The sequence below is a fragment of the Coccinella septempunctata genome, chromosome 3, assembly GCF_907165205.1.
Source record: "Coccinella septempunctata chromosome 3, icCocSept1.1, whole genome shotgun sequence".
NCBI classification, from domain to species: domain Eukaryota; kingdom Metazoa; phylum Arthropoda; class Insecta; order Coleoptera; family Coccinellidae; genus Coccinella; species Coccinella septempunctata.
In genome coordinates, this window is record NC_058191.1 from 12,913,350 (window position 1) to 12,934,728 (window position 21,379).

The following is a 21,379-nucleotide window of genomic DNA, read 5'->3' on the forward strand; positions in this document are numbered from 1 at the left end:
TTCGAGTTTTGGAAAGGAAATTTTGGGGTGAATGGTGCATACCTCCTGGGTCATATTGGTTTTATGGATCATAGCTTGTCTAGGAAAGATTCATTCCATACTTGGTTTGGTGCGTTTCACTTGCGAGGGGAGGTCATCCTGATTTAAGATAAGTTCCTTATCATACCTGGTTATAGTAGCATTCATTTCTTTAATTATCAGTTGTCACTTCAGTATTGATAACAAATAGTGAACATTGTTCTAAGTGCCGCTATTTCACTTACTTAGTTTTCAATAGCCATTTGTACAAAAATTTTCAAAATTGTTCATAAAATTTTACCCTATAGTATTAAGGATTTTTTTGCATGTAAAGGTTAATCCTGTAGTCAATAGATTGGTTAGTATGCAGTTATGAAACCTGAGTTTTATTATTATTAAGGCGTCAAACCCAACCCTGATTGAGTGTCTCATAATAAATTTGATATTGTAAATTACAAAATTATTGATTTCGTTGTATTATCACAGAAACTGAATTTAAGACAGAAAATACCGTAGCACGTAACGATGTCGTTTCAAGAGATTTGTAATGGGTGAAAATGCATTTATTGTTCAAATATCATGCATTATTTGAGAATGAAATAGTCAGACCACATATCAATAGAACAGAGGCGGTCAGCAGTCACTCAAAGTACGGATATTGTAATTTTACATAAATCAAAGAGCGTCGCCGCCAGATGTTCCACTACCTGACCTTGAGAGTGGGCGCTGACTCATGTACACCACCAAAACTAACTACCTAATATTTAAATATGAGCCATTACAAAACTCTTGCCGATTTTCGTCGCCAGCTCTCGGACTATTCCAGCCTCATCATGTCTTTATGCTTGGAGATATCAAATCTTTTGATGCCTACTCCTGCTGACCAAAAGTCGGATTCGTACATTTCCTCTTTCTTTTCAAATGGTGCTGTTATTAAAAATCTTTTCGCCCTTTCTTCGCTCTACGATATCTCTCTCTCACTGTAATTTCCGCCTGTTCAAATCCTTGTTTATTGGAAAGGTATTCTTTTATCATTATCTCTGTTGTGTTTCTCTTAACTCTGTTCATATAAAGCCAAAACTTTTTCTCTTCTCCCGAGAATCCTTTCGAATTTTGTCCTGTGCCGATATTTTTTCCGTGGTAAGTTCTTGTATTCCTTCGACGATTTACTCCTGTGTATTCGTCACCTTCGATTTGTCTGCTTTGTGTTGTTCCAGTTTATGTTTAGTATTTCTTCCTTGGGGCTATACGTTCTTAGTAAGATGTCTAAAACTCTGGTGTATTCACTGATTCGATTTTGTTTTTAATTTCGTGAGGATATGGGATCAGTTTCGTTTTTTTCACTGTAGGTAGCGCTGTTTAGAATTTGACAGAGCATTGTCATTTGATATTTGAAAATAATTTCCTACGACGTACGAATATGTTGTATTTATAAGCGATTGTTGGTGTGTGAAAATGTATTAGTTTCGAGAAAGGGGTGTAGAACATTCATTTATTCAACATGTCGTTCAGTAAGTTCAGTTTTCCATATGGACAATCAAGAGTTACAGCTAAGAATTCGGTGTTGTTGGAATTTGAAGCAGAACCAAATCAGATGAACGAACATTCGGGACTGATATAGCTAAGTTTTATGGAAACTTCAGCAATATTTCGAAGAAACTGTATTGGAAATATGTAATGTGAATTGTGAACATGTATTGAGAATCAGAAAAACATAAATCTATTCGAGTATGTTACTTCAAATATTCTTCCTGAGTAGATATAGTGAAAATTTCCTTTCCGTCAACTGAATATATTGGATATTTGACCAATTAACTGTGTTTTATTAAAATCATATTGAATTACCCCCCTCACGAATTCAAGTTGTCAAACAGAAATTATCTTGAAGAAGAACAGTAAATCCTCATTCGAACCCTTATTCGATAGTGTTGAAATATTGACAGATTTGTTTTTACAACGAAAATTGAACTATAAGGCACAAATATTCCTTAACAACTGACAAAATGCACCAGTTCAAGTTCATATTTTGAACTCGTTGGACGTTGATCGACATTCTATATCAACGCAAAACAAAATAAAACGAGAGAGTATCATTGGACTTCCTTTGGTGGAACAAGGATAGAACCAAGCAAATGACATGGTGGCGCCGCCACGAAACTGATCCCATATCCCCGATTTTCTGAAATGTTGATACTTCCAAATTTTAATTTTAAAAGTGGCAGACTTGGAAGTCAAATGATTCTGTTATCTGTGGCCAAATGAACAAAGTGATGTTTCAACTTAATTTTGGTAATTTGATTTCTTGAAATTTACTGAAAATAAGAATTTTGGATATTGTAGCGTGAATAATTCATAGGTAGGTGATTTTTTTAAGCTGAATATCAGGTATTAATTATGAGTTCCTGAATTTCATGACATATAACAAGGTTATCTCATGACAATAACACTCCATGGGCGTAGGTGATGTTAAGTCATAGACCTTAATACCATTAAGTATCTAGCCAAGCAGTGTTAGGCGGGGTGAATTTCCGCTTTGATTATCAATTTGAACGAGCTTGAAAAAGCTTCTGACTTTACGTCAGTGCTTTCCTAATTTTTTTGATTAATCAGAATCAACTGACTATTGAAGTTAGTTTTTTGGAAACTTCATTGTCCTACGTCACTGTTGAAACGGAAATATATGTCGGCCATATTTCTCCTCCATTCCGGTCAAATTGAGATGAGCAATATGCTCCTTCCTGTTATTCTATATTCTAAGGTTCTTAGGAACTACTCGCCTCTGTGTTCGGAGTGTTGTTCTGATCTGTATTTTCGGAACTATTACCCCCTCTGTTGTCTAGTTGCGGACATAGTCGCTTTAGCGTATGTGTAGGCTTCTGTTGTTTTATTGTTTGATGTATCTGTCCTTGGCTCTTCGAACGGTCTGTTTGTGGTAGGTGCGTTGTTTTCAGTGATGTTTACCCCTATTTTGGGTTCTTCATTTTCCAGCATTTTGATTTTTTCCATCAGCAGGTTGTTGTTAAGTTTCAGAATTTCATTTTTGTCTCTTGTTTTTTACAGTGAGTGTTTGAGGTACCTTATTTCCATTGCGTTTTGTTATGTTTCTGTTTCCTCCGTTTCTTCTTGTTCACCTGTCACGGCGCAACATAAAACTTTGTTTCCACCCAAAAATTTCAAATTTGTATTTATTTTCGCACATACTTGATGAAAAATCGGAAAGCATTGTATGCAGACTTTGAACTTGCAGCTTTTGGTTGCACAACATTTATAAAACTCTGAGTCTCGGGTCATTTTCATCGGACACATCCGACATCGCGTCTTCTCCGTCCGCCATATTCGAACCTTCGATTCTTGATTGGGGTGGTTTTTCGCTGTTTCGAATAATTTATCTGCTTTTCTGTTCATGAATTCCGTTATGGTTTTCCATTTTAGGTCCCTAAAATTCTGTCTATTCCTGACAAACCAAGGTGCACATCGTAGCAGCTTGTTTTCAGTGTCCTGAATTTTTTTGATATGGCTCTTTGCCGCGAAACTCCAGGCAACTGATCCATAAGTCAGTTGAGGCCTAGCAACGGCTTTAATAATTTTCAATTTTGTCTCTTTCGGCATGTGGCTTCTTCTTCCTATCAGAGGGTAGAGTCTATTCATCGCTGCTTTCGTTTTGTCGATTGCTTGTTTGATATGACTTTTCCAAGTAAGTACTTTGTCAAGCGTTATTCCTAAATATTTGGCTTCATTTTTCCAATCGATTTCTTCGCCGTCAATTTCTAGATTCGCTGTAGGTCGCAGTCTTCTCTTCTGTAGTAATATTGCTTGGCTTCTGTCAATTGAGCTTGATTTTCCACCTTATGCACCAGTCATTTGCTTCGTCAATCGTTTCTTGTAGAACTCGTTCTATCACTTCTGGGTTGCGGTGTCGAGTTGCTAAGCCTGTGTCGTCACATCATATAAGCATGGTTCTTGGATTCTTGGGAAAATCGAGAATGTATATGTTGAACGGAAGTGGCCCAAGTACTGATCCTTGGGGTACTCCAGCATCTATATCTCTTGTTAAATGAAGATTTCAGCGGTCGATTCGACTAAGTATCATAAAATTTCTAGCGTCAATCTCTAGATTGACGGAACACGGACCCGCCCCTTCTACAGCGTCTATCTGATGGCGTCCGCTAATTGGCGGAATGAAAATAGCATGAATATCAAGCACGATTGTAATGCAATAAAATTCATCACGAAAATTTATCGAACTACGTTTAGCAACTGTTGATAAACTCATTGATCATGTCGGGTCGTGGCAAAGGTGGTAAAGTTAAGGGTAAAGCGAAGTCTCGTTCAAATAGAGCGGGATTACAGTTTCCCGTTGGACGTATCCATCGATTGTTGCGAAAGGGAAATTACGCCGAACGAGTAGGAGCGGGAGCACCCGTTTACCTGGCAGCCGTGATGGAATATCTCGCTGCTGAAGTATTGGAATTGGCCGGTAACGCCGCTAGAGACAACAAGAAGACTAGGATCATTCCACGCCATCTTCAGTTGGCCATTAGAAACGACGAAGAATTGAACAAGTTACTCTCTGGAGTCACTATTGCCCAGGGCGGAGTTTTACCAAATATCCAAGCGGTACTTTTGCCGAAAAAGACCGAAAAGAAATCGTAAATAATTCGCAGCACGATCAACTCTCTGTCGAAAGGCCCTTTTCAGGGCCGCAACACAGTATCGCTAAAGAAGTTCGCTATGATATTTGAACGACGATGAGGTAACTCGATCTCAGTCCCCTCCAGCAGATTTCGAGAAGAACTGAATGTCGTAATGACACGTAGTTTTTGAATTGAGATGCCTTGTTGTATTATTACAGTTCGCTACTTCAAGTACAAATCTTCCGGTTCAACGCGCTGAATTTCTACTTCCAGTACAAATGCATACTTCAACGGTTCATACTACACAGTAGGTTATCAATTGCCCAAAAACTTTCGGTTCACCTCGAAGACTTCTGTGGGATTATGAGATTTGGTTCGAATTGATCATACAATATTTCAGAAATTGATCTGATACTCGACCACGAGAAAGTACATTCCAAATGACGGTATCGAACAGAAATTCAACAAGCGCATTCCAATTCGAAAACTATGTCCGATTTCAAGATTTGGTTCGAATGGGTTTTTGGGAAATTGGTTTCATACTTTGCCTAAGCGACAAATGTCAAGAGATACACTAAACTTCTGAAGATTTTCAAGAATTCGTCAGATGAAGGATTCTGATATAGATGCCAAAAAAAACGAAATTTTACCAAAAAGTTCAATTTTTCGTTCATTGTCAGTAGGTCAACAAAATCTTCCATCTGATTGGCTCCTGACACATTAGTGCAAGAATTCAGGCAGGAGCAAATCGATTATTTCAATTCTTTAATTTATTTTGTTTCAGACCGAGTGAAAACCCCAAAAAAAATTGAGAAATTGGTTTGATACTTTGTCGAATCGACCACTGAAAACTAAATTTCTATCGGAAGTATCCAACTAAATATGAGGCTTGCCCTTTCATTTGTACGGGTTTGATTATGAATATCAACAGGTGAGGAATATACATTAAATGTCTCTCAATTTTCGCTCATAAAAAATCGTGGCAAAATTAAAACTGAAAGACACATTTCTATTATCATGAACTCTTAATGGACATCGATAAATTCTTCAATTGTAAGTTTTCCAGGAGAGACTTCGAATACAAAATCCGAAACAAAAGTACCTGCTCCTTCATAGTAAATGATACGAATAGACAATTTGGCAGCAATAGACATTGATATTGGATAAAACGAACCATTTTATCGTTGTGGTCCTGAGAAGGACCGTTATACTACGACCTGAATAATAACTCATTCAACCGCCGAAACCGTACAATGTACGTCCTTGACGTTTGAGGGCATATACAACGTCCATGGCGGTAACGGTTTTTCTTTTTGCATGTTCGGTATATGTGACAGCGTCCCTGATAACATTTTCCAGAAACACCTTCAACACTCCACGAGTTTCTTCGTAAATGAGACCAGAAATACGCTTGACACCTCCACGCCTAGCCAATCTCCTGATAGCTGGTTTGGTGATACCTTGGATGTTGTCTCGGAGTACTTTCCTATGACGCTTGGCTCCACCTTTGCCCAAACCCTTACCACCTTTACCTCGACCAGTCATGTCTGCTGAACGTTTGGAAAAGTCGAAGTACAGAGTCAATACGTTAACGAAAACCGAATAACAGATAACTTTTTTTTTTTTTTTTTTTTTTTTTTGGTGTAGCAGGGGGAAAATCTGCAAACAGACGAACACACCCTCTGCTGAGGGGGAACAGTGTGGGGATTCTCACTCTCTGAGCTCGAGACCCACTATAAACCCTTAACTGCTTCTTCATAGGTTCCGGGCATTTTGCCTATTAACCAGTTGACTCTTATGGTTTCTGGACTCTCACACGATCATAGTCGTGTTGATATTTGTATGCTGCCTATAGCTTTTATAGGTTAAGCTCTTCTTTGGTTACATTTAAATCCTTAACTGATCTCTCGGTCTTCGGTGGTAGGTTCTTGACCTTCTAGCTTCTTCTGTTGGATCGTAGTCGACTAATCTTCGTAGTTCCTCATTTGGATGTTGTTTGGCTTTGTCGAATATCCTTTCCGCCTTTCTCTTCATAAATTCTGTAACTGGTTCCCATTCCAAGTCCTTGTAGATTTGTTTGTTCCTAACAAACCAGGGTACGTCCATCGCCATTCTAAGGAGTTTATTCTCAGTGGCCTGTATTCTCTTGATGTGGGTCTTGGCTGCGAAGCCCCATGCCGCCGATCCATATGTGAGTTGTGGTCGCGCAGATAACTACTCTCCGACCAGTATTTATAAACTACAGCCGCCCCACCACAGAAATTTCGTAGCATCCAATAGATTTTTAGATACGCATTGGAACGGCGACGTAGTCTATATATATGGGCAGACGGTGGTGGGGACGGATAGAATTATTCATCCGTGCCGCGGATCAGATCGTGTAGAGAAATAGGGAGAGTGTTCATTATCTTACATTATGGCTCGTACTAAGCAGACTGCTAGAAAGTCGACCGGGGGTAAGGCTCCGCGAAAACAATTAGCCACCAAAGCTGCACGTAAAAGTGCTCCAGCCACAGGCGGTGTGAAGAAACCTCACCGTTACCGTCCGGGAACCGTTGCTTTACGTGAGATACGACGTTATCAGAAGAGTACCGAGTTGCTGATCCGTAAATTGCCCTTCCAGAGGTTGGTACGTGAGATCGCTCAGGATTTCAAAACTGATCTCAGATTTCAAAGTTCCGCCGTAATGGCACTTCAAGAAGCTAGCGAAGCTTATTTGGTTGGACTCTTCGAGGATACCAACTTGTGTGCGATCCACGCCAAAAGAGTAACTATCATGCCGAAGGACATTCAACTTGCTAGACGTATCAGGGGTGAACGTGCCTAAATTTCGATTCGGGAATCTTACATATCGGTTCTTTTCAGAACCACAAAACTCAAGATGATTTTTTTTACTCGTACGATACTTCGATCGCCAGGCTCATACAGTTCGATACTTCCGATACGGATGGAAATTTCAGTGGTCGATTCGACAAAGTGTGAAAGCAATTTCTTTAGATCTTTTTCTGAATTTTTCTCGGAGCCTCTGTTGAAATATGTGATCGATTTGCTCACGCACTCATGTGTCGCGAGCAATTCAAATGCTAGAAATTATTGCCTGACTGACACTGAACGGAAAAGGGAATTTTTGATAAGATTCCGTAATGTTTCGGAGTCACATCAGAATCCTTCATCAGACGAATTCTTGAAAATTTTCCGAATTGTAGTTTGCCGATTCTCAATAGATTTCAATATCGGGAAAAGAAGTCAATAATGGGTCTATCTTTATGTTATTCTTTATTGAAGTTTTCCTAGCTCTCGAGATTGAAACATTGCCGATTCTCGATTCGACAAAATATAAAACCACCAACTATTGAATCAATTCGAATCAAATCTTGAAATGGTTTCAGATTTTAGGTTCCTATAAATCGGTCTATTCATAACAATTCATGGCTAAGTGTACACGGAACTCATACCTGTTGTATGAGTCCTTACTGACAGTTTAAGGTTGTACAACACTTTCATTTGCCCTATGCTTCACAATCCATTTCCATCTTAATTCAAAAACGGAAGGATGAATTCATCTCATTTTTAACATGTATAATCAGAAGGAATGAACAAAGAGACTCACGTTTCGTTTTTGAAAAGAAAATTAATATTTTTCTGTTAAACTCAGTTTGAAAATGGTGGTACATATTTATATACGAGTATAAATTCGAATGCAAAAGTGATGGTTCGAAATAATCAACATGAGTATTTTCTTAAAAAGACCTTCATGATAACGAAAAAAAAAAAATTTGAATTTTTTCAATTATCCTGGATTTTTTAAGGAAATGAGATCAATTCACCCGCCTCTCATCAAACTCCACCCATCCATTTCTGAGTAATCAATTACAATTCACTTAGCTCCTGCATTGTGATTTATGGCCAAACAGGCGACCAGTTTTTACGAGGGTTAATTTTATAATAACAAAAGGACGGGTGGTACTCGACTCTCGCAGAAAATTCAATACATACAAGATTTATAACATCCTCCTAAAATCTACGTGAAAATAACGTTTTGGGTGTCGGACTATATGTACCAGCCTTGAGTATTAACCCCCTTAGAGGAACAACCCAGTTCATCAGATTGAAGCCGAAACTTTACCGCCGTAAAGTGGCGGTGCCTATTGGATATTAAGAGAAGTATATGATGCTGAGTCAGTCGAGAAATTTTGGGGCATTTTATTCTAGAAGAAATCTGCTTTCTTCAGCCCAAGTGATCAGAATTTTTGGGACCGACAGGGCTGGAATGAAACATTTTTGTGCCTGGTTCAGCACAAAGCTGAACGTGGAATAAACACTTCTTTATTGAAAATTCGATATCGATTTGTTTCGAATCCATAATTCAGTTATGAGCAACTCATCGAATTTTGAATTATTTTCGACCATTCAATGATTGATTCTCTGTTGTTAGTTCTTCGATATATTCGGTAAGGAAAAAGTTGACTGGAAATCGCATAACTGAACAATTATTGAAGAGAAATTCAATGTTTTTTGATACCCGCACAAAATTTGAAAATCGTCCGTAACTAAGCTTTTGCGTACCTATTTTTATATGAAGTTTTTGCACTAAAATGATTGAGGAAATATACCCCTAAAATTATTGGACCTATCGAATCGTTCAACACCCCGTATATTCAACAATGTGTTTTGTACAATCAATTCAAGACAAAAAATCTTACTCTGAAGCAAATTAAGGTTATTTTCGTGACAAAAATTCTACTTTTTAGTTACTTTCAAAATTCGAAAATAAAATGATACCTTTTTTCAGATTGTTCATCAGAAATTCCAATTGATATCGATTTTAGGATCATAAGATAATTTCATTCATAGCTTTGAGTATTCAATTAATACACAATTTTCAAAGGTTTACTTTCTTTCTCTATAGAATTTTTGAGTTGAAAGTTTCACCGAAGAGGATGAGAACAATCCTATATTCGAACGGATTACTAAACAATCATATAACCTTGAATTTTGAATCACTTCATATAAGACATCAAGCAATTAAAACAGAATAATTCTTCACCTCTAACAAGAACAAACAAATAAGGCAGCATCAAGATATTCCAATCTGCTCGATTGTTACCGGACCTTTTTGAACCGGTGGGCCATAAAGTGTCATAAAAGTTGAAACTTTATTGCTCTCTTGTCGAGAAGGCCGTAATCACCATTCCAAATATTCTGTAAGAAGAATAACATCCCTGGCAAAGCTTGCTTTTTCAAACGAAATAATATCTTTGAGTATTCTCAATGATAATATGTATCGAAATTTTCCAGAAAAAATTTTCTTCAGAATTGAATAAAGAATCATACAAAAAACTTATTGCAGAAAAATCAGGTGGTGAATAAGAACACGATAATAATAATCGATAATAACATAGTGATTCACATTATGTATCTTATTATTATGTACAGAGTTACATCAAATCGTCAACACCTTCTCTAGTGTTTTGGAACGGTGGGTGATTTCGGAAAAATATTATATGATGTACCCTTAGTTATTTTCATCGAGGAATCGAGTCTCAAAGTTTTTGACATTTATTCACAGACGTACTTAAGAAGATTCTCGTCTTTTACTTGTATTTGTTTTCTTTCCTTCGAATTATATGAATTTCTCAAGAAAATACAATAGAAATAATCCGGAATAGTCTGGTTCAGAGTAGTTCAGAAATATTCGGTAAAATACATCATCAACTCTGTTGTTATCAAAGGCATATTTTATGCAAATAGTCTTCCAAAATTGTGCTTCGCCGGCCTTATTTGAGCCATGTATAAAGCAATAAAAATTTATCATTTCACCTTTAGATGTCAAAATTACAAACGCACCACTCGTAAAAAACACATCAAGGAAAGTTAAAAAGCCTAAGCAGACTGAAGCAACTCATAAGAGAAAATAAAATTCTGGAAGCTCTTCTTATCAAGAAAAACGAGAAGTTGCGTGTGCTTCAACAAAAACTTCGAAGAATTCAATCGAGAATATCCAGCATCCAATCGCCCATAAATATCCAATTGGCGAAAGCATTGAAAGAGTTGAACCTTGCAGTAAAAACTATATCATTATAATATTCTATATCTATATAATTATCTTTTTAAAAAAAGTTAAATATAAGGTGAGAACTATGGAAATATTCGAAAAGGAATGTGTGATTCTGATAGACGAAATTTCTCTGAAGAAACGATTAGATTACGATAAAAAACTAGATATATATTATTAGAGGGCTTTGAGGACTAAGTCAATGAAGGAGGAAGATCACAAAAAAAATTTTTTTTTGGTGTAGCAGGGGGATAATCTGCAAATCAGACGAACCACCCTCTCCTGAGGGGGAACAAGTGTGGGGTTTCTCACTCTCTTGAGCTCGAGACCCACTAAAAACCCTTAACTGCTTCTTCGTAGGTTCCGGGCATTTTGCCTATTGACCAGTTGACTCTTATGGTTTCTGGACTCTCACACGATCATAGTAGTGTTGATAGTTGTATGCTGCCTATAGCTATACGTTAAGCTCTTCTTTGGTTACATTTAAATCCTTAACTGATCTCTCAGTCTTCGGTGGTAGGTTCTTGACCTTCTAGCTTCTTCCGTTGGATCGTAGTCCACTAATCTTTGTAGTTCCTCATTTTGATGTTGTTTGGCTTTGCGAATATCCTTTCCGCCTTTCTCTTCATAAATTCTGTAACTGGTTCCCATTCCAAGTCCTTGTAGATTTGTTTGTTCCTAACAAACCAGGGTACATCCATCGCCATTCTAAGGAGTTTATTCTCAGTGGCCTGTATTCTCTTGATGTGCGTCTTGGCTGCGAAGCCCCATGCCGCCGATCGATAAGTGAGTTGTGGTCGCGGGATAGTTTCAATCATCGTCAACTTGATGTCCTTATTCACATGACCTCTTCTGCCTATGATTGGATAAAGTCTACTCATTGCGCCTTTTGATTTATCAACTGTACATTTGATGTGGTTTTTTTTTTCAAGTTAGTCCTCTGTCAAGCTTCACTCCTAGGTATGTTACTTCATTTTTCCATTCAACCTCTTCTCCATCAACTTCAAGGTTTTCTTCCATCCTCAATCTTCTCTTTTGCAGTAAAATTGCTTGAGTCTTTCTTCCATTGATTTGGATTTTCCATTTGATGCACCATTTGAGTAATTCATCTATGGCTTCCTGCAGTCTCTGGTGTATGATCTCTGAGCGTCGATGTCTGAACGCTATTCCTGTGTCATCTGCGTACAAGGTGAGCATATTTCTAGCATTCTTCGGGATATCATAAACGTATATTACGTAAAGCAGAGGTCCAAGTACCGATCCTTGAGGCACTCCCGCTTCCAATTGTCTGGTTTGAGGGGTTGCTCCATCTATCTTCACATTAAAGTTTCTATTCCTCAGATACTTCCTGAGAATCTTGCATAGCTTGGTCGAATATCCTGCTTTTTTCATGTTGTAGATTATGCCTTCGTTCCATACTCTATCAAAATCTCTCTCGATATCCATCAGAACTAATCCTGTGGCCTGCTCGGCCTGCATTCCTTCGGTGACGTATTCTATGAGCCATAGTAATTGGAGTTCAGTCGAATGTTCTCGTCGAAATCCAAATTGTTCGGGTGGAATTAACTTCAACATTTCTGTTTCCTCATTCAGCCTTTTAGCGATAACCCTCTCGACGATTTTTCCTAGTGCTGATTGGTCTATAATTTTGGGGAAATTTCCGTTCCATTACAGGCTTGTTGAAAACTATCATTTCTGCAGTTTTCCATCTCTTCGGGTAGTATTCGGTCCTCATCACTCCGTTTGTTATATTCGTCAAGGCTGCTATTCCTTTTCTAGGCAATTTCTTCAACATATAATTCGTTATCCTATCTTCTTCCGGCGCTTTCCTGTTTTTCAATATCATTATGAGATCTCTTTGATATCTGTTGGTAAAGCCGGTTTTGGAATGATTTCGGTTTGCGGTGGTTCCATCATCAGTTTTTCGTTTGCCTTCACTTCTTCTTCTAGATCTTCATTGTCATCATATCTGACTATGCTTATTCAGTTTCTTCTTGTCTTCTTATCTTTTTGTTGTTCTGTAGATTTTTCTGAGTCTGAGTTCTTTTACCAAGAGATTGGTGCTTTCTTCATAGGCTTCTTTTATTCGATTTTCCAATTTTTCAACTGCTTCATCTAATTCATCCTGGGTGTTTGTTTGAGGAATTTACGTGATTTTATCCGGAAGTGAATTCTTATATTTCTCCCAGTCTGTGCGATCATTGGTTTGTGTCTCTTCTTCGTTTCTTGGGCCATGTCCCACTATGAATTCTTCTATGGGATTGTGGTCTTCTATTGTATCAATGCTGATTTCTTCAGTGATGTCTTTCATTACGACAATGTCCAGTACATCAGGTAGTCCATTTACTCTTTGTATGTAGGTCGGTATATCAGGTCGTATCACAACTGCATTAAGTTTTTCAGCATAAATCTTCAGTCTTCTCCCGTTGGTATTTTCCACTCTATTATTCCATTCCTGCGATTTCTCAATAATTTCTTAATAATTTGCTGCATCTTCTTCTCAATCTCTTTCTCCAGATTCTGCATCATCGTGCTGAGGAGGTTTTTCGTGAACTTATCCAGTTCCTCAGTAATTCCAGAAATTCCTTTCCTGGTTTCGGCTTTTTTGACGGTTTTTGCCTTCTCCGTCATTTCATCTGGATTCCTAGTCTCTGCTTTGGTTGCAGTTTCCTGGGGTTTCTTAACTTCCGAAGAGTTTTGGGCTGGCTTCGGAGTATTTTGTGTTGGCCTCGAGCTGGTTTGGTGCGATCTTGGCGATCTCTTGGCCTTTTTCGTGACCAAGAAGGAAGAAGCATTACGTTCGTCATTCTTCCTGGTGAGCGTACACTCCTTGGAGCTGTGATTACCGGAGCATTTCACCTAACTCCATGGGAATTCGCATTTGCTCTGGGCATGTCCATACCGTTGACAGCGATAGCACTATCCAGGCCCTGCTGTCTTTCTCTTTGGTTCGACAACACAATTCATGTTGTACAGCCTGTTGATTTCGAAGATGCCCTTATTCTGAGTTTTCACCAGTAGTAAGGGCATTGGCTTTTAAGAAATGTTCGAGGTCAACCTTATGACCTCGGCATCAACGATTCCTTGATCCTTGAGGTTCTCAAGGATCGTAGGCATATCTACATATATCGGTAGGTATCTCACTACCGCGTAAATTTCCTTCTCCTCTTCTCGTTGGAGAGTGTAAAACTCTATTGATTTTTTGGAGGAATTCAGTCATCCTTCGGGGATCTTGGGGGGTTTGTGGGACGATCATAATTCCGTCCTTTACTGCTGTCGCTATGCTAAAATTAATGCCGTTTCGCACTAACGCGTTAGAAATTGACGTCCATTCTGACGTTTCTCTAAGGGTAACTGGGGAGAACTTATCTCTTTTCTCCTCCTCTGGAGGCTGGGGGTGTCACGACTCTCTTCTTATTGAGCTCTTCATTTGACGAAGAGCTGTATTTTCTCACTCTTTTGGAGGGTGGGGAAATTTTGTTTTTAGGGGTTTTGACCACCTCAATCTTCTGCTTTTGAACCGGTAAGGTCACTTCTCGGACATTTTTGGACACGTCACGTTTGAGTGCTTTGGAGTAAGGACTTTCCTTATTACCCTCCTGCAACTCGACTCTCCCGGAGATTTTTAATCTCAGCCACTAAGCTAGATATGCATCTATCTAGCTCATTCACTCTCGCTTTTGAACTTGCGTTCTCCTGTCTCAAAATAGCGTGTTCGGACACGATATTAGCGATTTCTAACGGGTCTTCTTCCATTACGGAATCGCAGTCCGAAAGGTCAGAAATTTTAAAATCTAATTTATAATTACTATACTACTCAAAGCAATTTGAAATAAAATTTTTCAAAAAAAAAAATATCTCATGCATAAAAACAAAACGACTCACCAGAGATTTTTCTACGCGAGAAAAATCAGGAAACAGATACGAAAAATAAGCTCAGCTGATGCTTTCTGCAGAACCACCGATCTAGACCTGGACTCTGGCAGATGAATACCAACTTTGAAAATTTTAACGAATTAAACTTCCGATAACACATACACCTATAGAACCTACCCAAACTTCACAGACGGAATAAAAAATTCCGTAGGTTTGCTAGTGGGCACTTTCACTTTTACAGCACTATGAAATACGTCTGCTCTGGTCAAGCTCTCACTCGACACTGCAATGATGCAACAACACCTCTCAGAAAGAGGATTTGTTTCGATTCTGTTCTTGAAGATTTGGGCAAATCACAGAGCTTTGTTGGTTGCTTTATTTCCTTTTTGTCATTGAAACATTTTTGTATCGGATTTGAGATTTCAGTGATCAATTCGGCAAAGTGTGAAATCAATTTCCCAAAAACTGTTGGATCAATTCGAGACAAATCTTGAAACTGTATATATTATTCGAATTGAGATATTGAATGTATTGAATTTCAGTTCGATAGTTCTGATAGGAATGGGGATTTCAGTGGTCGATTCAAAAAAGTAGGTATGCTTTCAATTCCTAAGGAACTATTGGATCAAATCGACCCAAATCTCGAAACTGTACACAGTTTTCGAATTGAGATGTACGTGTTGAATTTCAGTTTGATAGTTCTGATAGGAATTGAGATTTCAGCGGTCGATTCGACAAAGTATGATTTCAATTCACAAGGAATTGTGGGATTAATCCAAGCCAAATCTTGAAACTATACATAGTTTTCGAATTGTGACGCATATGTTGAATTTTAGTTCGTCGCTTCTGATAGATTTCAGAGGTCGACCCGACAAAGTTCGATTTCAATTTCTAAGGAAATTTTGGATCAATTCGACCCAAATCTCGAAACTGTACAGTTTTCGAATTCAGATGCACATGTTGAATTTCAGTTCGATAATTCAGATAGGATAATAGATAATCTTCAAATGCTATGTAAAGAACAAAATCTTCTAAGAAGATCTATTAAAGAGATGATATTTATAATACGAATGTATGTCAGTTTTATATTTGAACCGGTAAGTTCACTTCTTGGACATTTTTCAAAATAATGTTCTTTTTGAGTGCTTTGGAGTAAGGACTTTCCTTATTACCCTCCTGCAACTAGACTCTCCCGGAGATTTTTAATCTCAGCCACTAAGCTAGATATGCATCTATCTAGCTCATTCACTCTCGCTTTTGAACTTGCGTTCTCCTGTCTCAAAATAGCGTGTTCGGACACGATATTAGCGATTTCTAACGGGTCTTCTTCCATTACGGAATCGCAGTCCGAAAGGTCAGAAATTTTAAAATCTAATTTATAATTACTATACTACTCAAAGCAATTTGAAATAAAATTTTTCAAAAAAAAAAATATCTCATGCATAAAAACAAAACGACTCACCAGAGATTTTTCTACGCGAAAAAAATCAGGAAACAGATACGAAAAATAAGCTCACCTGATGCTTTCTGCAGAACCACCGATCTAGACCTGGACTCTGGCAGATGAATACCAACTTTGAAAATTTTAACGAATTAAACTTCCGATAACACATACACCTATAGAACCTACCCAAACTTCACAGACGGAATAAAAAATTCCGTAGCTTTGCTAGTGGGCACTTTCACTTTTACAGCACTATGAAATACGTCTGCTCTGGTCAAGCTTTCACTCGACACTGCAATGATGCAACAACACCTCTCAGAAAGAGGATTTGTTTTGATTCTGTTCTTGAAGATTTGGGCAAATCACAGAGCTTTGTTGGTTGATTTATTTCCTTTTTGTCATTGAAACATTTTTGTATCGGAATTGAGATTTCAGTGATCAATTCGGCAAAGTGTGAAATCAATTTCCCAAAAACTGTTGGATCAATTCGAGACAAATCTTGAAACTGTATATAGTATTCGAATTGAGATATTGAATATATTGAATTTCAGTTCGATAGTTCTGATAGGAATGGAGATTTCAGTGGTCGATTCAACAAAGTAGGTATGCTTTCAATTCCTAAGGAACTATTGGATCAAATCGACCCAAATCTCGAAACTGTACACAGTTTTCGAATTGAGATGTACGTGTTGAATTTCAGTTTGATAGATCTGATAGGAATTGAGATTTCAGTGGTCGATTCGACAAAGTATGATTTCAATTCACAAGGAATTGTGGGATTAATCCAAGCCAAATCTTGAAACTATACATAGTTTTCGAATTGTGACGCATATGTTGAATTTTAGTTCGTCGCTTCTGATAGATTTCAGAGGTCGACCCGACAAAGTTCGATTTCAATTTCTAAGGAAATGTTGGATCAATTCGACCCAAATCTCGAAACTGTACAGTTTTCGAATTCAGATGCACATGTTGAATTTCAGTTCGATAATTCAGATAGGATAATAGATAATCTTCAAATGCTATGTAGAGAACAAAATCTTCTAAGAAGATCTATTAAAGAGATGATATTTATAATACGAATGTATGTCAGTTTTTATTCGATGTTTCGCTTTTACATAATTTATCACAAAAAAAATTTGATTCCTTCTTTTCAGTCATTGGGTCATTCACATTTTATTCATATATTAGTTTTTATATTTTGACCACTTTTTTACAACCTTTTCGTTGTTTTTTGACTCCACCTGAATGCTTGGTAACGATTACCTTTTGTAGTAGCCTGATGAAGGAAATAAAATTTCCGAAACGTCGCTGAGAGAATAAGTGTTTTATATTCATGTTCCTTGTGCCAATATTCACCTTTAATGAAATTCTCTTGATGGTTTTCCCCTTTTATATTTTCTTTCCAACCCTGATTTCTTTGGCATCTTTTGTTGCAATTTCCTGAAGTTTTGTTTAGGGCTGGCTTCGGAGAGGTTTGAGCTGGCTCCGAAGTGGTTTAAGTTGATCTAGGCGATTTCTTGATCTTTTTCGTTTAGTGGGGGCGTTCAATCCTAGAATCTCATATAGTTTTCGAATTCTCTCGATAGAAATTCAGTGCTCGATTCGACAAAGTATTAGAAATTTTTTTGTCGAATAACATTTCGCTACTTCCAGTAAAAATGCGGATTTTGATGGTCAATGAATAAAAGAATATGTTCTATTTATCATGAACTGTTCGATCAAGGAGAATCAAATTTCGAAATAATAATATGATGAGAATATCCAGGAACCATGACAAGAGCGACTTCGGCAAGTCTGGGAAGAATCGTTTCGGTCCGTCAAAAATGGCATATCGGCCTATTTCCCATATCGCATTCGTCCGAAATACGATGCAATGATGAACCCAATAATTGGTACAAATAAAAAACTTCAAATTCCGTGAGATTACGCAGAAAACTTGCAATTTCAAGTCCTTAGCAATAATTTACGAGCCAATCGCCCGTCAAATTTCCGTCAACTTCGCTAATATAGATCCCTCTACCCGAAGTAATCCAAACCAAAAGTGTTAAGGTCATACAATGTCATCATCAACCTCCGAGTCTGAAGTGCGACAGGCAACTACGCCCGCTAGTGCTGTTGGTAAGACGCTAAAAAAAGCCGAGAAAAAAACCTCGGCAAAGTCGAAACATGTCAAACCCAGCCATCCTCCAACTTCCGATATGGTTAACAGTGCCATCAAAGGATTGAAAGAAAGGAGCGGATCCTCGTTGCAAGCTATCAAGAAATACATCGGTTCGAATTACAAGGTCGATTCTGAAAAACTTGCACCGTTCATAAGAAAATATCTCAAGTCCGCTGTACAGTCCGGTTCCTTGATTCAAACCAAAGGAAAAGGAGCGTCTGGTTCTTTCAAATTGGCCGCTGGCGGATCTACAACAAACGCGTCGAAGAAAGTTGCGAAAAAATCGGTCAAGTCGGCCGATGGAGCAAATAAGAATGCATCACCTACAACGGCAGCCGACAAGAAGAACAAATCACTTGCCAGGTCTACATCAACAGCGAGTAGGTCGAAAAAGAGAGCGGCTGTTGCTACAGAAAAGAAGAAGCCAAAATTAACGAAATCTCCCTCTAAAGCTAAGAAGGCAATCAAATCGCCGACGAAGAAGCCCAAAGCACCGAAACCAAAAACGGTCAAATCAGTAACGGCTCCGAAGAAAGTTACGTCTCCCAAAAAGAAAAAGTAAAACGAATCTAATTTTGGAAGGAAATAAATTTTAAACCGGTCCTTTTCAGGGCCTCTAGAATTTTTTATCAAATATTACTTTTATAGATTTTCACTCGCTAGAGAAACGATGTCAGAAAAGATGTTTCCATCGAACACGGTAGGTAATTTTTTTCGGAAAATTAAATATTTTTGAAAATGCTATCACATAAGTCGCGAATTCTAAAAATCACTTGACGGTCAGGAATTTTGCCGAATAATTTCAGATGCAGAATATTCAAGATTTCACTCAAGCTATCGAATGATAGCGATTTTGATCAAAAAATCAATACGCCGCAGAAATTAAATATCTTCATAAATGTTCTCTCGGTTCCGAAGTACTCAACATAGTCATCGCAATTAAAAAATTGCGAACCTCATTCCGAGGTTCGGTTCAGATTGAACAGTTCTTTCGAAATTGAACTCGTTATTTGACTAATTGACCATGAACATCTGCATTCATATGGAAGCAACGAACTGTAATTCAACCTGCGCATGCCATTTACAAAATTATGTGTGATTTTTAAGCTTTGGTTAGAGGCTAAAATACGATGGGTAGTACGATGGCACCGGATAGAATATCAAGGAAGTCATATCAAACAAGCAATCGACAAAACGAAAGCAGCGCCGAATAGACTCTACCCTCTGATAGGAAGAAGAAGCCACATGTCGAAAGAGACAAAATTGAAGATTAATATTCGAGAAAGTTGATATTCCGGGAGAATCATGTGTATTTGAAATTCCTTCCGGGGGCCGGGAGATTCGAATTTTTAGGGCTAAATTCCTGGAGAATCCCGTGATTCCGGGAAAGGTGTGAACCCTAAGTATAGTTCACGGTACAAGGTACCTATTTCACGTGTCTACTCAACTCGAAGTAACACATACACTAATCGTTGAGTCTCAACTTGAAAATGAAACTTTTTGCTTTTATAAGATTTCTAGAGACCATGGTACTATGAACCAACTAAATTTGAATGTCTGAAGTATTTGATCAGTAACTTGAAACATGCCGTACAATATCTCTCCAAATGCAGTGCTTAATTGACCCAAACATTCGTACATTGGACCTCAGAATCAAGTTTTGTTTTTTTTTAAGGAATGGAAATTCTTTTGAAAGATCACTTACTTTTTTCATTATCCATCTCGAATATTCTTGAGAAAAATGCTGAAATTGAATTCAAGATTATGACGGACGTTTTCCAGTGACAGACTTCTTGAACGATTGACGGACTGTCCGTCACAATGACGGACGTCTGGTCACCTTACTATAAACCAACTAGTTTGGAAAAGCCAAAATTGTTGTATTGGAATATTGAACTGGGGTGGTTTCCGGAGCATGTTTCCAGATAACATACCAAAAATTTTGGGTTAAGCTAATTTTAATTGCATTTTGATATTTATGAAGGTCATTTTGGAAATTTCATCTTATTCATAATTTCTGTACTGTAGTTCAGTCATAAAGAAACTGAATATGAAAATAACAATTATCATGTGTTGAGAATCGAGTAAGTCCCAACAATATTCCAGATATTCGGCAGGAGGCGTCAAAGAAGCAAAGATTAACCTATTTGAAAGAAGCCGCCCCATAAAAAGAACCGTAACTGTTATAGAGGATGACGACAAAGTTGAAGATTTCAGTTTTATGGCATCTGTGTTATAGAATGAAACATTTGTGAAAAAGGGTACGAGGGTAATTAAGTACAGGTCCAGTTTATATTAGGTACTGTTATTGCTGAATTCGCAGAAAATCCTCGGCATTCTGCAGAAATCTGTTAATTGAATATCATTTGAAAACAGATTCATTGAAATTTTAGTATCTACGAACATTTTAGCTTAATTGAATTTTCAAATGGTAGGTACTAAGTAGAAAATTATCAAATATATATAATGTATATAACTCAGGGGCGGAGCCAAAGATGTAAGATTTTCCTATCTCATAATTTGTATCGGTAAGAGAACACTATTTTTTATCAATTTATCGACAGTCATGCCTCCGAAAACTAGCGGAAAAGCAGCTAAAAAGGCGGGCAAGGCCCAGAAAAATATTTCCAAGAGTGACAAGAAGAAGAAACGGAAGAGGAAAGAAAGTTACGCCATCTACATTTACAAGGTATTGAAACAAGTGCATCCCGATACCGGTATTTCTAGCAAAGCCATGAGTATCATGAACAGTTTTGTGAATGATATCTTCGAACGTATCGCTGCTGAAGCGAGCAGACTGGCTCACTACAATAAACGTTCAACGATTACTAGCAGGGAAATTCAGACTGCGGTACGGCTTCTCTTACCTGGCGAGCTGGCTAAGCACGCAGTCAGCGAAGGCACCAAAGCAGTCACCAAGTACACCAGTTCAAAATGAAGTGGAACACATACGTTCTAACCCAATAGGTTCTTTTCAGAACCACTAATTAATTATTCCTAATAATTAGTAACTTGTCTGTTGCTATTTTCCTCAGATTTGATCGGAAAATTGCTCCGCTCCATGTAAGTTGATTTCCTTCAGTCTAACATTATCTGAAATTCAGCAAAGGCGTCTCAATTCGAAAACTTTGTGGTTTCAAGATTTGGTTCGAATTTATTCAACAGTTTTTGAGAAATTGATTCCACTTTAA

The 21,379-nt window shown here is 37.8% G+C and overlaps 5 protein-coding genes across 5 annotated transcripts; 4 read left to right on the forward strand and 1 right to left on the reverse strand.

The window, feature by feature from the left end:
• The first annotated feature begins 4,294 nt into the window (after window positions 1-4,294).
• Window positions 4,295-4,724, forward strand: LOC123308954 (histone H2A). Its single transcript, XM_044891786.1, has one exon. It carries the CDS (start codon window positions 4,297-4,299, stop codon window positions 4,669-4,671), a length of 375 nt encoding a protein of 124 aa, XP_044747721.1. The 5' UTR covers window positions 4,295-4,296; the 3' UTR covers window positions 4,672-4,724.
• A 1,112-nt stretch (window positions 4,725-5,836) lies between these two features.
• On the reverse strand, window positions 5,837-6,240 carry LOC123308959 (histone H4). The gene has a single exon (XM_044891792.1). The coding sequence runs from the start codon at window positions 6,195-6,197 to the stop codon at window positions 5,886-5,888; it is 312 nt and encodes a 103-aa protein (XP_044747727.1). The 5' UTR covers window positions 6,198-6,240; the 3' UTR covers window positions 5,837-5,885.
• Window positions 6,241-6,987: 747 nt separating this feature from the next.
• Window positions 6,988-7,527, forward strand: LOC123308950 (histone H3). The gene has a single exon (XM_044891781.1). The coding sequence runs from the start codon at window positions 7,069-7,071 to the stop codon at window positions 7,477-7,479; it is 411 nt and encodes a 136-aa protein (XP_044747716.1). The 5' UTR covers window positions 6,988-7,068; the 3' UTR covers window positions 7,480-7,527.
• A 10,543-nt stretch (window positions 7,528-18,070) lies between these two features.
• On the forward strand, window positions 18,071-18,807 carry LOC123310209 (histone H1B-like). Its single transcript, XM_044893649.1, has one exon. The coding sequence runs from the start codon at window positions 18,085-18,087 to the stop codon at window positions 18,748-18,750; it is 666 nt and encodes a 221-aa protein (XP_044749584.1). The 5' UTR covers window positions 18,071-18,084; the 3' UTR covers window positions 18,751-18,807.
• Window positions 18,808-20,705: 1,898 nt separating this feature from the next.
• Window positions 20,706-21,175, forward strand: LOC123310210 (histone H2B-like). Its single transcript, XM_044893650.1, has one exon. The coding sequence runs from the start codon at window positions 20,755-20,757 to the stop codon at window positions 21,124-21,126; it is 372 nt and encodes a 123-aa protein (XP_044749585.1). The 5' UTR covers window positions 20,706-20,754; the 3' UTR covers window positions 21,127-21,175.
• Window positions 21,176-21,379: the final 204 nt, after the last annotated feature.

Coding starts and splice junctions, on each gene's coding strand:
- LOC123310209 (XM_044893649.1), top strand. CDS start 18,085: ATGTCATCATCAACCTCCGAGTCTGAAGTGCGACAGGCAACTACGCCC.
- LOC123308954 (XM_044891786.1), top strand. CDS start 4,297: ATGTCGGGTCGTGGCAAAGGTGGTAAAGTTAAGGGTAAAGCGAAGTCT.
- LOC123310210 (XM_044893650.1), top strand. CDS start 20,755: ATGCCTCCGAAAACTAGCGGAAAAGCAGCTAAAAAGGCGGGCAAGGCC.
- LOC123308950 (XM_044891781.1), top strand. CDS start 7,069: ATGGCTCGTACTAAGCAGACTGCTAGAAAGTCGACCGGGGGTAAGGCT.
- LOC123308959 (XM_044891792.1), bottom strand. CDS start 6,197: ATGACTGGTCGAGGTAAAGGTGGTAAGGGTTTGGGCAAAGGTGGAGCC.